An 11,017-nucleotide genomic window follows, 5' to 3' on the forward strand; every position below is an offset into this window, starting at 1 on the left:
TCCCTGGTGGTTCAATCCTGGTTGGGGAAGTAAGATCCCACAAGCTGTGTGGCAAAAAATAAAATTAAATTGAAATTTAAAAAATAAAGTAAAATAAATGATATATTAAAAAAGTGTTTTACAGTTATTTAAATTCTAATCCTAAAAATATTTCCTTATAAATTTATAAAATTTATTTTAAATTTATTTGTAGCAGTGTATTTTATGTTGAAAGTAGTTTGTAATTGAGAAAATATAAAAGCCAAAAGTTTAAAATCTGGGCTTCCCTGGTGGTGCAGTGATTGAGAGTCCGCCTGCCGATGCAGGGGACGCGGGTTTGTGCCCCGGTCCGGGAAGATCCCACATGCCGCAGAGCGGCTGGACCCCTGAGCCATATCCGCTGAGCCTGCGCGTCCGGAGCCTGTGCTCCGGAACGGGAGAGCCCACAACAGTGAGAGGCCCGCGTACCGCAAAAAAAAAAAAAAAAAAAGTTTAAAATCTCGTTCTTGAAAGTTTATAAACGTTTAAAAATGCTGTGTAGGGCTTCCCTGGTGGCGCAGTGGTTGAGAGTCCGCCTGCCGATGCAGGGGACACGGGTTCGTGTCCCAGTCCGGGAGGATCCCACATGCCGCGGAGCGGCTGGGCCCGTGAGCCATGGACGCTGAGCCTGCGCGTCCGGAGCCTGTGCTCCGCAACGGGAGGGGCCACAGCAGTGAGAGGCCCGCGTACGCAAAAAAAAAGCTGTGTCATCATCAATGTGCTCCTGCTTACGTTCTATTTAGTATCCATATATTTGTTCATTTTTTCCCTCAGTTTTTGTTGTTCTGTGTTTCAGTTTTTTATTTTGGATACTTTTTTTGTTATGTCTTCAATTCATTAATCTTTTCTTCTGTGGTCTAATCTACTGTTCATCCCTTTTTTTCTCTTGCCTCACTGTGTGGCATGTGGGATCTTAGTTCCCCGACTCCCTGACCAGGGATCAAACCTGTGCCCCCTGCAGTGGAAGCATGGAGTCTTAACCACTGGACCGCCAAGGAAGTCCCCTGTTCACCCCATTTAGTATTTTTTTTAAACCTCAGATAATTTTTCATCTCTAGAATTTTGATTTGGATTGTTCCTCATATTTCTATTTTCTTGAACATATATCATATAATTATAATAACTTTTAAGGTTTTTGTTTACTAATAACATTAATGAATTATTTCATTTATTCTAATATGTAATAGTTTCAAAATAACAATATCAGTATTATTAATAACTACATGATTACTGAAAACAGCTTGGTTTTTTGGAGTTCCTTTTCTTCCTTAGGCTATATACTTACTATGGATATACAACCAAATTACTTTCTTTTTTTTTGGCTGCCCGCCCCCCCCCCCCACCTCCCGCAGCTTGTGGGATTTCAGGTCACCGACTGGGGATCGAACCTGGGCCCTCAGCAGTGAAATCACAGAGTCCCAACCACTGAACCTCCAGAGAATTCCCAAATTACTATGTTTTTAAGTCACTTGAAATAATTTTCCAGTTTGTAATTAAGCCACCAACTTCATATTTGGTTAGATTCACTGGTTTCATTTTGCTTTTAATTATTAGATATTTTTTCCACCGTGATTTAATTCTTTTGTATGATACATAATACAGTCACATGTTTCTACAGCCAAATGATACAACAAATACCAAAGAAGTCTGGTTAGACCATATACCCTTCCCCTACAGGTAATTTTTTTTTTTTTTTTGCTGTATGCGGGCCTCTCACTGTTGTGGCCTCTCCCGTTGCAGAGCACAGGCTCCGGACGCGCAGGCTCAGCGGCCATGGCTCACGGGCCCAACCGCTCCGCGGCATGTGGGATCTTTCACGGACCGGGGCACGAACCCGTGTCCCCTGCATCAGCAGGCGGACTCTCAACCACTGCGCCACCAGGGAAGTCCCTACCTACAGGTAATTTAAAAAAATTTTTTTTGATTTATGCTTCCATTGTTTATTTGTTTAATTGTAGTAAGATATGCAAACATAAAATTTACCATTTTAACCTTTTTAAAAAACTGAAGTATAGTTGAATTTACAATATTATACAAGTTTCAGGTGTACCACATAGTGATTCAATATTTTTATAGATTATACTTCATTTAAAGTTATTACAAAATATATTGTAAATTAATTATACTTAAAAAATAAAAATTAAAAAGTTATTACAGGGCTTCCCCGGTGGCACAGTGGTTAAGAATCCACCTGCCAATGCAGGAGACACGGGTTCGAGCCCTGGTCTGGGAAGATCCAACATGCTGCGGAGCAGCTAGGCCCGTGCGCCACAGCTACTGAGCCTGTGCTCTAGAGCCCGCGAGCCACAACTACTGAAGCCCGTGTGCCTAGAGCCCGTACTCGGCAACAGGAGAAGCCACCACAATGAACCTGCGCACCGCAGTGAAGACCCAACGCAGCCAAAAATAAAAATAAATAAATAATTTTAAAAAAAGTTATTACAAAATAATGGCTATATTTCCCTGTGCTGTAAAATATATCCCTGTTGCTTCCATTTTAACCCATTTTTTATTATTATCATCATTTTATTTATTTATTTAGCATCTTTATTGGAGTATAATTGCTTTACATTGTTGTGTTAGTTTCTGCTGTATAACAAATTGAATCAGCTATACGTATACATATATCCCCATATCCCCTCCCTCTTGTGTCTCCCTCCTACACTCCCTATCCCACCCCTCTAGGTGGTCACAAAGCACTGAGCTGATCTCCCTGTGCTATGCGGCTGCTTCCCACTAGCTATCTATTTTACATTTGGTAGTGTATATATGTCAGTGCCACTCTCTCATTTCAACCCAACTAATCCTTCGCCCTCCCCGTGTCCTCAGGTCCATTCTCTATGTCTGCGTCTTTATTCCTGTCCTGCCCCTAGGTTCAATTCAGTAGCATTAAGTACATTCACATCACTGTGCAACCATCACCACTATTCATCATTCCAAGCAGATGAAACACTGTATCTAGTAAACAATAACTTCCCATTATATGCTTCCCCCCAGCCCCTGGGAACTCCTATTCTATTTTCTGTCTCTATGAATTTGACTATTCTAGTTACCTCATAATTGGAATGAGACACTATTTGTCCTTTTGTGCCTGGCTTATGAATGATGTCCTCAAAGTTCATCCATGTTATAGCATGTGTCAAAATTTCCTTCTTTAAGGCTGAATAATATTCCATTGTATGTATTACATTTTGTTTATTCATTCATCAATTGATGGACATTAGGGTTGCTTCCACCTTTTGGCTATTGTGAATAATGCTGCTATGAGCATAGGTGTACAAATATCTGAGTCCCTACTTTCAGTTGTTTTGGGTATTTACCCAGAAATGGAATTTCTGGATCATATGGTCATTCTATTTAATGTTTTTAGTAATTTTTACATTCTTTTTTTTTTTTTTTTTTGCGGTACTTGGGCCTCTCACTGTTGTGGTCTCCCGTTGCGGAGCACAGGCTCCGGACGCGCAGGCTCAGCGTCCATGGCTCACGGGCCCAGCCGCTCCGCGGCATGTGGGATCTTCCCGGACCGGGGCACGAACCCGTGTCCTCTGCATCGGCAGGCAGACTGTCAACCACTGCACCACCAGGGAAGCCCTACGTTCTTTTTTAAACTAAACAAAGCCATTATGATCTCATGGATTTTAACAAATTTTGTATGGTTCAATATATTGCAGTCAGTATTGTTTTCAATACTTATATTGTACCATCAATGAGAGCCCCTTCAACCTGACTCCTGTGTCCCTTTGATTTGACTTTAGTCTTTTATATCTTCCTTGCTTTCTGGAATGAGAAAATACTTGGGCTGAACTTGTATATTTCCTGCTCCAGGCTTGGAATTAGTCATTTCTCTAAAATGTCCTGCTTCCTTTCAGTGAGAAATGATATTTAGCGACCACCATCTGAGTGCTGGGGATACTACTGTTACATTGGTTCTAGGCATTTTCAGTGGACAAAGCTATAAAATGTTTTTTTTTTCTTTCATAATAGAGAATATATAACAAATTCACACTGATATTTACAACTGAGATTAGGATCATAGGGCTTTTATTTAACTTCTGATTTTTATATTTGTATTTCTTTTATCCTACGTTTTACTCATTCAACCAATAACCATTGTACATCTACCGTATCCCTTATATTTTGCTGTGTGCTGGGAATGTACATTGAGAAACTGACATTTGATCTAGTTGCCAAATTTTTGGGGGGGCCGTGCCGTGCAGCATGTGGAATCTTAGTTCCCCAACCAGCGATTGAACCCGTGCCCTCTGCAGTGGAAGCATGGAGTCTTAACCACTGGACCACCAGGGAAGTCCCTCCACATTGTTTTTTATCTGAATGAGCAAGACCTTTTACTTTTGTGCATCAGATCTGTTTGCATTAGCTTTAGTTAAAACTACTGAGCAATTCTGAATTGGCTTTCAAATTAGTTGATCTTTTTCTTTAAAAAATATTTATTTATTTGGTTGCACCTGGTCTTAGTTGCAGCAGGTGGGCTCCTTAGTTGCGGTTCGCCAGCTCCTTAGTTGTGGCATGTGAACTCTTAGTTGCAGCATGCATGTGGGAATCTAGTTCCCTGACCAGGGATCAAACCCAGGTTCCTGCATTAGGAGCGTGGAGTCTCATCCACTGCACCACCAGGCAAGTTCCTCAAATTAGCTGATCTTGGCTTATTTCTTCTTCTTCATTATCTCCATTAATTTACGTTAAACTCAGATTCCAGTACTACAATTCTATTACACCCCTTAGTTGGCAGTGCCAAGGAAAAACAAATTAAATAGGCAGTTAATACCAAAAAAATCTTTTCATCATCACTGGGTATTATCCCAGAACAAGGTAATGTGATGGCACAAAACAACTTGCTGTCCTTGGGTTCTTAGCCTTTTGGTCATTTGGACTGGCAGCTGAACTCTATTGTTGACAAAACCCCTTGGTCCAAAACTGTTTCATTCACTGTGTTGATTGTTGATGCCTACTATTACACTGTTAGAGTTTTGTTCTTTGAAGTTATTGGCCCATATTAAAATAAGAATATCCTTGGAGAGATAAAGTTCAGACATATAACTAACACATTAGAGTGAATAAGTGTATCAGGCTTTTCCAGTGTGATATTCAGCTGAAAATAACTTTGGAGAGAAGAAAGTTAAAAACTAGGTCTAGCATAGTAGGAAATTGCTTGGAGAGAACAGACTACTTTTGAGAACCCAAGGCAGAGGAAGCATGATGGCACTAGACACTTGCCAAGGAGATGAGGTGCATGAAAATAAGCTTATAAGACCTGATGATGCATTTGGAATATTCACCATTTTATGTTAGTTGTATGAGACTCAGCAGTCAACCAGATTTTGGTTGTGTATTAGCAAATATCAATTCTCAAAGTACTAGCAATTTAAGTAACTATTATAATGGAGTCAAAACTTAAAAGTAGCATGGATGTTATCTAATGGTAATCTTTACCGCCTTTTTTTTTTTTTTTGTGGTGCGTGGGCCTCTCACTGTTGTGGCCTCTCCCCCTGCGGAGCACAGGCTGTGGACGCGCAGGCTCAGCGGCCATGGCCCACGGGCCCAGCCGCTCCGCGGCACATGGTATCCTCCCGGACCGGGGCACAAACCCGCGTCCCCTGCATTGGCAGGCGGACTCTCAACCACTGCGCCACCAGGGAAGCCCTACCGCCTTTTTTTTTAATCGATTTTTAAAATTGAAGTACGGTTGATTTACATCTAATAGTAATCTTTAGATATGCATGTTATATTTTATAAATAAGTTTTATAATATACTAAGACAATGTAAAATTAAAAAATAAATCATTGCATAGAATATGTATAAACCACAGTCAATAGTTATTCTTTCTTCTCAGTCTACTGAAGAGATGAAAATTTTCAGACACCCACATAGAAGGCACAAAACTGAGCTCATTTAAGACAGGGAATACTTTATTCAAACCCATCAGAGAAATGGATAGCTTGGATCTATAACAAAGCGTCGTGTTTGAAAGCATAGGTCAGTAATTGTACATGAGAGTGTACACTGCTACATACAAATTAACTGATCAGACCACAACTTTTCAATGTTGAAAACAGAATAAGCTTCCCTGTAAAAGCAGCACCTTTGTGACATTTTAACTTTAGTATTCCTCTCCTTCTTCCTCTCCCTCTCCTTCAACAGAATCCACACCAACCTCCTCATAATCCTTCTCAAGGGCAGCCATGTCCTCACGGGCCTCAGAAAACTCTCCTTCCTCCATGCCCTCACCCACGTACCAGTGAACAAAGGCACGCTTGGCATACATCAGGTCAAACTTGTGGTCCAGGCGAGCCCAGGCCTCAGCGATGGCTGTGGTGTTGCTCAGCATGCACACAGCTCGCTGTACTTTGGCCAGGTCTCCACCAGGTACCACAGTGGGAGGCTGGTAATTAATGCCAACTTTGAAGCCAGTGGGGCACCAGTCCACAAACTGGATGGTACGCTTGGTCTTGATGGTGGCAATGGCAGCATTGACATCTTTGGGAACCACATCGCCACGGTACAACAGGCAGCAAGCCATGTATTTACCATGGCGAGGGTCGCATTTCACCATCTGGTTGGCTGGCTCAAAGCAAGCATTGGTGATCTCTGCTACGGAAAGCTGTTCATGGTAGGCTTTCTCAGCAGAGATGACAGGGGCATATGTGGCCAGAGGGAAGTGGATGCGGGGATAGGGCACCAGGTTGGTCTGGAATTCTGTCAGATCAACATTCAGGGCTCCATCAAATCGCAGGGAAGCGGTGATGGAGGAAACAATTTGACCTATCAACCTATTCAGGTTAGTATATGTTGGGCGCTCAATATCGAGGTTTCTACGACAGATGTCATAGATGGCCTCGTTGTCTACCATGAAGGCACAATCAGAGTGCTCCAGGGTGGTGTGAGTGGTGAGGATGGAGTTGTAGGGCTCAACTACAGCTGTGGAAACCTGAGGGGCTGGGTAAATGGAGAACTCCAGCTTGGACTTCTTGCCATAATCGACAGAGAGACGTTCCATCAGCAGGGAGGTGAACCCAGAACCAGTTCCCCCGCCAAAGCTGTGGAAAACCAGGAAGCCCTGAAGACCTGTGCACTGGTCAGCCTTGTTACAAAAGAATAGAAAAAACATAGTTATTGCTCTTTGTGATACCATCATAATAATCATAATTAAGTATTTTCACTTTTCATATTAACTCCAAAGACTTAGGTTGTATTCTGACAAGAAACACTTTTTTAAAAATGTAGACCTTCCTTAAATTACTCAGTATTTATTAAAAATATCTCCATTAATGTTTATAAAATGACATCAATAGTTCATATTTTAATTGAACATTAAAAAAAACTTTAAAGGATTAACCTCACTCTTTATTACATTTCAATTCTGTATTTGAAAAAAAGAGCATATTTCAAATATCTCCCTTAGATTCATTAATTTACTTTATTCTTGAGAATAAACATACCAGTTTCCGAATTCGGTCCAAGACGAGGTCAATGATCTCCTTGCCAATGGTGTAGTGACCTCGGGCATAGTTATTGGCAGCATCTTCCTTGCCTGTGATGAGCTGCTCAGGGTGGAAGAGCTGGCGGTAGGTACCAGTGCGAACTTCATCTGGAAAAGGAAAACGAAGCAGCCACCCATCACTAACAACCTGCACAAGTCTGCTCGACCCCAGGGCATCAGTGGAGCCCCCAGGACACACCTTCTGTCCCAGACCTCCAGGATCTCATTGGGGTTACTGAGGTCAACTCACCAATGACCGTGGGTTCCAGGTCTACAAACACTGCCCTGGGCACATGTTTGCCAGCGCCTGTCTCACTGAAGAAGGTGTTGAAGGAGTCATCTCCTCCCCCAATAGTCTTGTCACTTGGCATCTGGCCATCAGGCTGGATGCCGTGTTCCAGGCAGTAGAGCTCCCAGCAGGCATTGCCGATCTGGACACCAGCCTGGCCAACGTGGATGGAAATGCACTCACGCTGTGGGAAGGAACAGAAAAAAACTGTAAAATTAGTTGTATTAGCATTTTCAGTTTTCAGTAAATTTCTAAAACTAAGAAATATAGAAGTATTCTTCAAATTTATTTGAGGTCATATTCATAACACAATAGAAGCAGTTAAGGAAAACCACCTGCTGTAAATGCTGCAGATGCGTGTGGTCTGAAGAATAATGTTGCACTGTTTAGCACATGGTGCAAGCCCATTGTTCCAAAAGCCAGGCTTGAATAGAAGATTTCTCATATTTAAAAAATATTCAAAGCACAGAATTTGTAAAATGAAGTAAATTCAATCAGTAATTAACTGTAATCAATATTAGTGCCTCCTTTCCCTTTAAATACAGATGAGCATTTCTGCTAAATAGGACTTGGTATTCCAACATGGACATCTGTACTGCAGCTGAGGCTGGAAGCCACACCCTTTTGCAGTCTTTCTGCAGAAACCATCAGTACTAGCGGGTTAGAAGCTAAACAAGGAATGCCTTCTGCATTGCTGCATTGCTGCATTTGCTGTGCCTGGTGCCAGCCTGTACTGTCTGCTACATTATTTAACAGAGCAAGCTCTATTTCCAGCAACTGCCTACATGATCTCATTGTGCTATTCTGCCAGTTTTCCTCCTCTGACCCAGCCTGGGACCATATGCCTACATTGAAATGAATTAATGAAGATGCACTAGAACAAAAGACAGCTGCACAAGAGTATGTCTTCTTTGTCTGCAGCATTTTCATTTCTTAAAAAAAAAAAAAAAGTTTTCCCAGAATCTTCTCCACTGCAAAAAACTGAAAAATTATTAGTATCTTTAAAACAACGGTTCCTAAATTACAAATAAATAGCACATGAGAAGCTACCAAACAAGGAATAAAAGCCCAGTGAAAGGATAACGAAATATTATTTAAAACAACAAAATAGTATTTTCATTCTGAGATTCTGTAACCACCACAGAATACAGAATATTCATACTCATTACATTCAACAGAGTGTCTTCTTTCTGGCTTCCATGGCTACAGCTTCCTTTGTCTATCCGTTGTCTATTCACTGACAAATGGGGGCGGGGGGGGGGCGGAGGGAAGGGCGTTTCCCTGGGTCCTCCGCAATACAGCACCCTGGCTCACAAAATCGGCTTTCTCTCTCGCTGAACGAGCGGCCAAGACGGACACACACGAGTCAGTCAGGGCTGGGCGGCCCCACACCAGACATTAAAGGGCTTGTCAAGTGAATTGTGATTTTGCTCCTCAAGAAAAAAAAATTTCATCTAAGTTTTAACAGTGAATGAAAAACCTTTTAACGCCTACGGCGTCTGCAATGATGAAAGGCTTGTTAAAAGTCTTCTGACAGAGGAGGCTTAGTGAGGGCGAACCCCGCCCTGTGGTTCCAAGGCCAGAGTAGCAAGAAACAAACAACTCCGCCCCTGCGCCGCCTTGACGCCGGCCGCCACGGGTTCCAACAGAAACTAACCATTTTCCCCGTTAATACATGGGTATCTTTCTAAAACGTCAACGAACTGGCGAGGGATCTTTTTATATTAACCCGAAGCTCCGCTTTGTCCCTTTCCTTCTCTCCCCCTCTTCTTCCCAGCAACACCCACCGACCCCCGACTTTTTGGTCGACTCCTCTTCTCTCTGTCCCTGGGGAACAACGCGAGGAAGGGCTCTTCGAGTCACACGAATACCTGCGCACACATAGGGGCCGAGCAGGCGACGCCGATATCGCCTTCCCTGCCCCATGAGCTGCTTGCTGCAACGAAGGGCTCGGATAACAAAAACTCCCTCCGCGCCGCCTTTGTTCTCCTTCACTGTTCCGCTGCGCCCTGGACGCGGTTCTGGCTGGGCTCCTGCACCCCGCACTGCGGCGGCGGCCGGGCTCAAGGATTTGGGGCAAATCTCAACCTTGCAAATAAAGCGTAAAGCTACACTGATCCAAACGAGTTGTAAAGGAAGAAGATTTTCCAAATAGACCCTGGGAGGCTGACCCCACCCAACGGTCACAAAGAGCCGGAGAAAACATTCTTACCATAGTTGCTGTTTTGTGGCTGCCGAGCAGATGGCGGAGAGGAGGAGGAGAGGTTGTTGCTTCTTACAGCGCGACTCTTAGGCGGTCGATGTAAGAGAACCTGCGGCACATGGGCGGATGCGGCTCCCTATATACAACTCGGTCACCATGGGGATGGGCTGGGGCCTTTTCCTGTTGGTCCAGACCCCTCAATCTGCCCAGAGAAGCCACGACAGAAGAGTGGTGATTGGTGCAAGCGACATGGGATGAGGTAATCTCTCACCCACCCCTTTTTCCCTAGCATCCATAGACTGTTTGCATCCTTCAGACAAAGAGACCGTGCAAAAACAGTCAGCCGAACATCCATTATGGGGTGGGGTTGGGAACGGGTGAGGGGAGGGAAGAAAGAGAACTAGAGTTGGATGGTTTTATGTTGTTTAAACCTCAAACTACAGTTAAAATTACCAATGTAAGAGTTTTTTTACCCAACATGTAATCGCAGAATTTGAGATGAGATATTTAATGGAAAATTATTCCCAGCCCCTCCCTCAAAGAATACGAAACTGCATTCGGTGAGGATTCAACATCTCTAATTGCCTTAAAAATAAAGTAGAAGAGAAGATGGGAATGTTGCTTAAAATGGCTTGGGTAAATGTAATGTTTTTTTAATTAAAAAAAATTCAATAATAGGACCATCCAAAATGGTTTCTCAGGTTCAAGTAATTTATTTTCAGACCTTCTTTTGCAACCCTCTCCCTAATAGTTAAACAAAAACAGAAGATGGAAAGAATAATCATACTAAATATGGAAGCACACAAGTAGTTCTAACATGAAGATAATTAAAATCTAATGAACATACCATACTTAGTCTGCTAGAAATATTCCTTTACCAGAAGTCTATGTAATATATTTTATGTAGTGTATTGTTCCTTAAAATGAATCATATTGCCTAATATAGAATTGAGAAAATACAAAGAGAAAGAACTGAGTTCAGAAGCTAGTACTACCTGTGCATGCAGT

At 42.5% G+C, this 11,017-nt stretch overlaps 1 protein-coding gene across 2 annotated transcripts in view; it reads right to left on the reverse strand.

The window, feature by feature from the left end:
• LOC114885104 (tubulin alpha-1B chain) overlaps positions 1-10,191 on the reverse strand; it is a 44,271-nt gene extending 34,080 nt beyond the window's left edge. The window contains exons 1-4 of one of the 2 annotated variants that reach the window (XM_029204479.1): positions 10,019-10,191; positions 7,768-7,990; positions 7,477-7,625; positions 6,174-7,118 (exon numbers count right to left, since the gene is read on the reverse strand). In XM_029204479.1, the coding sequence (XP_029060312.1) occupies positions 6,174-7,118; positions 7,477-7,625; positions 7,768-7,990; positions 10,019-10,021 (1,320 nt within the window). In that variant the 5' untranslated portion in view covers positions 10,022-10,191. Of the gene's footprint in view, positions 1-6,155; positions 7,119-7,476; positions 7,626-7,767; positions 7,991-10,018 lie in introns of both variants that reach the window. The other variant, XM_029204477.1, reaches the window with a different exon arrangement.
• Between the last annotated feature and the right edge of the window lie 826 nt (positions 10,192-11,017).

Source organism: Monodon monoceros, unplaced genomic scaffold (assembly GCF_005190385.1).
Source record: "Monodon monoceros isolate NGI ecotype Baffin Bay Population unplaced genomic scaffold, NGI_Narwhal_1 Super_Scaffold_6, whole genome shotgun sequence".
In the NCBI taxonomy this organism is placed as follows: Eukaryota; Metazoa; Chordata; class Mammalia; order Artiodactyla; family Monodontidae; genus Monodon; species Monodon monoceros.